Here is a 6277-nt window from a genome sequence, read left to right as displayed (position 1 = left end):
AAACAAAAAAAAAAAAAAAAAGAAACACAAAAGCTTGGCGGCTCATTATGCAAGATACAGCTCAGACTAAAAGGAAAATAACATCCCTGGAAACTAATTATATTTCTATATATATATCTATATATATCCTTATATGCATTTATACATACATAGATATATATACTGTATTTTCAAGTATTTGTTTTCAGGCAAAAGCAGGTGAATACTACTGATATAAAATAAAAATGTTAGTTGACAATATTGCTGTTTTTTTCCCTTTGAATTAACATTTTTGTGCCTTTTATTTTAAACTGTAAAATGATATAATAACAATAACCATGAAAACAAACCACAAAAAAAAATAAAAAATTTAAATGCCTAACTTGGAAAAACAGGAATGTCACGGTACCAGACACTGAACAGGGTTTTCCTTTTTTTTTTTTCTTTTTCAATGAGACATTGATATGAAAAAAGACAAAATAAAATATAACCATTATTATTATCATCCCACTTTGTTCTTTGTCCATGCCGTGTCAGTTCCTGTGGAAGCAGTCTGCAGAGGCATGGCAAACAGGAAGTACTGTCTCACAGCTATAGTCCAGAGGGTCCACAGTGTCCCACGTGTGTCCAAGGTTGTGCTCCGTGTTGTCCAGCAGCATCAGAGGGACAGGAGAACCAAGGACCGAGTCTGGGGCCACCTCTCCATGCTGCTAATGCTGGCGAACTAATAATGAGCAGCCACTAGAACTCGCCATGAGCCGAGATGCCAACACAGCCCGTTTTTTGTTTTCTTTTTCCTCAGTGACTCTTCCCCCCGTTTTTGACAGCGCCACTGCCAGGAGCTCCCCCATATCCTTTATTTTCCTCTCTTTATTTTAAAGTCACACTTTCCTTAAAACGGAAAGTTTAATATTCATTCAAAAAAAAGGAAAACAAAAACATGCTTTCAACCTCTTCTTTGAGTCCATTCCCAAAGCTAGCACCATGACATTTATTTTTTAAGCTACACGTTCATTGTTCATAAAAAAATAGTGCCTTTTTTTTTTCTTTACTTTGACGTAATCCGTGGCAATGTGCAATTCTGCAGACTCTTTTCTGCTTTTTGTTTGTGATCAAAAAAGGTGCTGGAACAGGAATCTAATTTTGCAAAATAATTCCTTACAGTGTGGAAGTCCCTTTATAGGTAGAGGTGCAAACTAATAGAGAAAAAAAAAAGAACTAAGAGAGGTTTTCTTTTGCCTCAGGAAAAAAAATGATGTGGAATGGATTCTTTCATGCAAGTCGTTCTTCACTTTCTGTTGTCTTCCACCGGGATAAGAAAAGAAAAAAAAACCATTATGATAGGTGTCCTCTTGACACTCGCAAACACAGATCTCTTTCATCTTCCTTCTCCCTCCCCTTGCCTTTTTTTTTTTCTCTCTTTGCTCGGGGATCCACCTGAATTGCATTCAGCTGAATTGTTAGAGTTCTGTTCAACTCTTGTGTTTGTTCCTTTTGTATCGGTGACTGAAAGAGGAGGGGAGCGAAGAGGGGGCAGGAAGATTGTGAAGGCATGTTCGTATGCCAGAGGAGGGTGGCTGAGGTTTAGGTGGAAGGGGGTGGGGGGGAGATCGGGGGGCATTAGGAAAGGGCCAGGGGTTCAAGACGTACTGGACAAGAGCAGGGGGGAGGGACTGGTGGGCCCGGACAGGGCAGGGGAGGTCAAAGAGGACTGCCACAGAAATGACGTCAGAGACAAAGCTATAATCCCCTAGTCTTTTTTTTTTGTCACCCTCATACTCTTGTCTGTGCAAAGGGCTGGCAGCGGGCTCACTTGTGGTTGACAAAGTTGTCCATGGTGTGCAACACAGGGGGCAGTTTGCTGGGAAGGCTGATCAGGGGCCGGTGGAAGATGGCCTGCTCCTTGGCTTTAATCTTTTCCGCCTGCCTCCGAAACTTTTTGGCCCTCAGGATGGCAGGGACACCCCTCCGGAGCCGCTGGGCCGCCTTCCTCTGCCACACCTCGTATCTGGAATACTTCACGGTCACATGCGGCTTCCTGGGGGCTTCCTATTGTGGCGTGCAGGAGGAAAGAGGGAGAGGAGGAAGTCAGTTCATTAGCGGAGATAAGATTACTGTTCAAGTGCTCGTTACAATGGAGGAAAGCTTTGTTTATTACCCGAAAACATTCGGTCATTGTTTGGACCGCTAACATGGAAATCAAATGTCATTCTTATGGAGCTGAACGTCAAAACAACCTCGCCTCGCCTCCAGCCTGCCCTTGTTTTGGCTTCCTCAAGTGAGAGAAACTGTCAATAAGTGCTCGGGCTTTTTAGCATACGGTAACAAAGGAAAGGCGGCCACTCTCCCTCATATACATATTAGCTGCGTGCTATCACTCAAACAAAGGAAGCTCATTTTAGAGCATCCATGCTAATGCTGACAAACAGTTGTAGGTGTTGTTGTGAGCACTCAGAGATTGAGACAAGTGGGAGCCCTGGCAGCTGAGCTAGCTGGGATTTATGCGTGAGTAGCCAGCGCTTCATGTGAATAGCTTGTTTTGGTCCTGCCACTTGAAGAGTGTTTACCGCCCCTCCCCATTCACTACAGAGCTGCTCAATAGCCCCAAGAACAGCTGGCCCTCGGAGCAGGCTGTACCCATCAACTCTCCCCACTGAGACAAACTGGAGACATGTCCAAACTAATTCCCCAGCAGCCTGGTTTTGGTTCCCGTCAAAGAGGGAATTCGCATCTTAAAGCTGCATAATTTATGCTTTTTCTCCGCGTATCTTAAGCACTAAGCATTTTGAGATTGCTTTGGAGACGTTTTCAGGAGTCGAGTCTTTAAGCTATTCCACGTTTCAAGTATATTCCGATAAAGCTCTTCGAGCCATAATAGGTGTTTTTGGATCGGAATATTTTTAGACGGCTTGCTGTTCTTTGAAAATCATAACATGCTGTTTTTGTTCCACATCAGCACTCAGGCACTTAACCATGATATTATTGACGATGTGATCTCCAGAATACAATGTACTGTGACTGTGCTAATGTTTTCCACAATGGTCAGCACTTTGCAACTGCTTAGCAATGAGAACTTAACAAGATAAACCTGTTTTTGTGTAGATTTCAGTCTGCACTCTGTGTTTCAGGTGAGATGGAAGGGCAGATAAGAGACCTGGACAAGCCTTTGTGTTTTTGTTGTTGCTGCTTCTGGACCCACCTGCTTTAGCGCGGGCATGACGGGCATGCCCTGCATAGAGGAGGACGACACGTCCCTCTCGGACTTCGCTGGTTTGGCACAGTATTGCTCCAGCAGGTTGAGGTCACAGCTACGGAAACAACACTCCTCTACAATCCCACGGTTCTGGGGGCGCCGATGATTGTTATTCCTGCTGTTTGGCCTACCTGAGGAGAAACAAAGCAGGAATGTAAGGTTGAGGCCTGAAAAACACACACACACATACACACACACACACATGGCCTCCGGTAACGAATTGAGGTTGTTTTTGCAGGATTACTTCAACAATTGTAGCAGACCTTGGAGAAAAGAGGATAACAGGAAATCTGCGACGAACAGCAACAAATATTTTTGGTTGGAAGGGATAATCTGATTAAGCATATCTGGGCATCCCAAAATGAGTGTTTCAAGTAAACACCATGTTCAAAGGAACCCGAAATCAGAGACGGTGTTAAAAAAAAATAAAATAAAATACTTTAGAATAATCAAATATTTTACTTCTGCTTTGTCAAATTGTCAATGAATGGGGATAAACAGAAAGCAAGAATGGCAAAAACACAACAGAAGAAGAAGCAACTAGTTGGCAAAGGTGAGGGGGTTGCACAAGGTAACATTACACATGATCAATAAAGGCCTTGTCTCCAGCCCTCACTGAGCTGGAGACATCTCACAAAAAGGACAGCTCGATTTGATTACAGGAAGAGCAGGTCATCCAGGGAGAAAGAGGAATGATTGAGTAAAGTTTTGGGATAAACTCAAGACTCTGCTCATTTGTCCAACGGCAAAATGAGAGTCTGCACAGCTTGGCATGGCTGGACTGTTTATCAACGTAAGCTTCAGGTTTGAACTGAGCCAGTCTGAACACTACTGAAACTTTCTGTCAGAACACTGTTTACAGCTGCACACTGATGGTCAGCTTGCTTAAATCAATGTCAAATGTTGATGTTTGGAAATATGTACCATTTCACACAGAGTGGATGCCATTTTGGAACTGCAGTGGGCATGTTAACCAGCAGACTGCAAGGCTGGATACCTGAGCAGACAGCCTGACTAAACAACCTGCCTTTGTGAGCTTGTTATACTTGTGTTCCTCCACTCAGGGCAAAATATGCACATGAACGCCATCATTGATTTATTGTATGCATTAAGCCCATAAGAATAATAAAGTTTTACATTTGACTGGTCCCTAAGCTTTCCAGCTTCTGACACGCAACTAATCAGTAGAAGACATTTGTGATCCCAAATATAAGATTTAGTATGCAAGGTTAAACAGTCAGCCAGTGAAACAGAAGTATAATACAATGCAAATAACATCAACAACTAGTGTATTATTTGAATCAATTTACAACAACCGCTTTTTGTGTCAGAGGGTCTTTATAGGCTCTTTTTTTTTTGCTTTTACTTTGATTTCTAAAAGGGAATCTTAAGACCCTACACTCTGATTCACACCCTGAGAAAAATCCCAGCCAAACTTTGGCAACAGCCAACAAATAACTTTATTATAACTGCAATTGTAAATATACATATGTATTTTTTTATTATTATTTTAGCGGGAGTAGGACTAAAAAACCAGTCATGTGGCAAATGTTAACATTCCATGCTTAAATTAATGTTCCAGGGGAACTTATGTGCATCACATGCATTGGCCACAGAGCAAACAGAAGCTTATCCTGGTGAGGATGAATGGCAATGCTCCTCATAAAGCCATTCAGCCAGCCCCACCATCAATACAATGGAAGCAACAATCAGAAATGATAAAATCACGTTGATGATCTTTTCTCTACTCTGGCATTAACAATCTCTCTCTCTCTCTCCCTCTCTCTCTCTCCATTTTTTTCCTCTCCTCGCAGCTCATCAGTGTGGTCTCCTGGCCTGGGAATAGTGGTGCTGAGGTGACTGGTAATGCCTCTTGGGGTGCTATTACTTTACTGATAAACAAGCAGCCCATTGTGTCGCCGGGGTCGTGTATGTTCCTCCGCAGCTCGCCCGCCCGGCCCTTTCATATGCAATGAGAGGTGCAGGCTGTACGAGCAGACTCAGCAGAGCAGACCTGGAGAAGCACAGCTGGCTGCAATCTCTCTCTCTCTCTCTCTGACGCTGTTTGCGCGCACGGACTTGCGTGTGTGTGTGTGTGTGTGTGTGTGTGTGTGTGTGTGTGTGTGTGTGTGTGTGTGTGTGTGTGTGTGCGTGCGTGTGTGTTGCATGGGCGTCAGTGCGTGAGAAAGAAAAATAGCAAACACGCATACCACGCAGCCACAGACAGTCTCAGCTATCCAAACAGATGTGAAACAACAGAGAGAGAGTAGGAAAGGGGCGAGAGAGGGGGGGATAAAAAAAAAAAAAAAAAAAAAAAAGGGGGAAAACCAACATTTGCGCCGGCCGTTTTTGGAGGAACTTGCACAGCTCTGAAGAAAAGGAAAGGGGGAAAAAAAAAAGAACCTACTGAAATAGAAGCCTCTGTCTTCGCAGACAAACTGCAGCGCATCCACCAGCTCTCCCCCACACAACGTCTCTGCCGAGGCCATTTCCACAACGTAGAGCGTGAGAGCCAGCGCAAAGAGCAACGCACGGCTGGTCGAGCACATCTTCTTGACCTGCAGGGACGAAAAACACACACACACAAACACACACACACGCATTAAAGCATAAAGACGTAAGATGTGGACAACTGTAAGATTTGCGATCCGTTATTGTGATAATAATAATAATAATAATAATAATAATAATAATAATAATTAATAAAACATTTTATGAAAACTAAAATCATAGCCAGATGTTTTGTAATGTAAGAGATTAAAGTCTTAAAAGCTGTTTTACGCACTGACCTAGTAACTCGGGGAGGGAAAAAAAAAAAAAAAAAGTCTGCTCTGCGAGTCAAATGAAACCAAATAAGCACACTCAAACACCAAGTACCCGATTTTTATCAGCGGCTGTCATGTGTTTGGCACCTGGAAGAAGTGCTTATTCTAAAGGAAAAAAAAAAAATGTCGCCAGTATCTCTAAGCTTTCACTCTCTTACACAACCCCCCCCCCCCCCCCCCCCCCCCCCCCCCCCCCCCCCCAAAAATTCCAAGCCCGGCC

At 43.3% G+C, this 6277-nt stretch overlaps 1 protein-coding gene across 1 annotated transcript in view; it reads right to left on the bottom strand.

Annotated features, from left to right (window-relative positions):
• Positions 1-410: 410 nt before the first annotated feature.
• igf2b (insulin-like growth factor 2b) overlaps positions 411-6277 on the bottom strand; it is a 9780-nt gene continuing 3913 nt past the window's right edge. The window contains exons 2-4 of the mRNA XM_015052775.1: positions 5640-5790; positions 3179-3363; positions 411-2028 (exon numbers count right to left, since the gene is read on the bottom strand). Coding sequence (XP_014908261.1) covers positions 1789-2028; positions 3179-3363; positions 5640-5790 — 576 coding nt within the window. The 3' untranslated portion in view covers positions 411-1788. The remainder of the gene's footprint in view (positions 2029-3178; positions 3364-5639; positions 5791-6277) is intronic.

The sequence above is a fragment of the Poecilia latipinna genome, unplaced genomic scaffold, assembly GCF_001443285.1.
Source record: "Poecilia latipinna isolate Pla-1442-1.1 unplaced genomic scaffold, P_latipinna-1.0 Scaffold1132, whole genome shotgun sequence".
Lineage (NCBI taxonomy): Eukaryota > Metazoa > Chordata > Actinopteri > Cyprinodontiformes > Poeciliidae > Poecilia > Poecilia latipinna.
The sequence above is the reverse complement of the archived record's forward strand: the minus strand, read 5'-3'. Positions and strand labels throughout refer to the sequence as shown.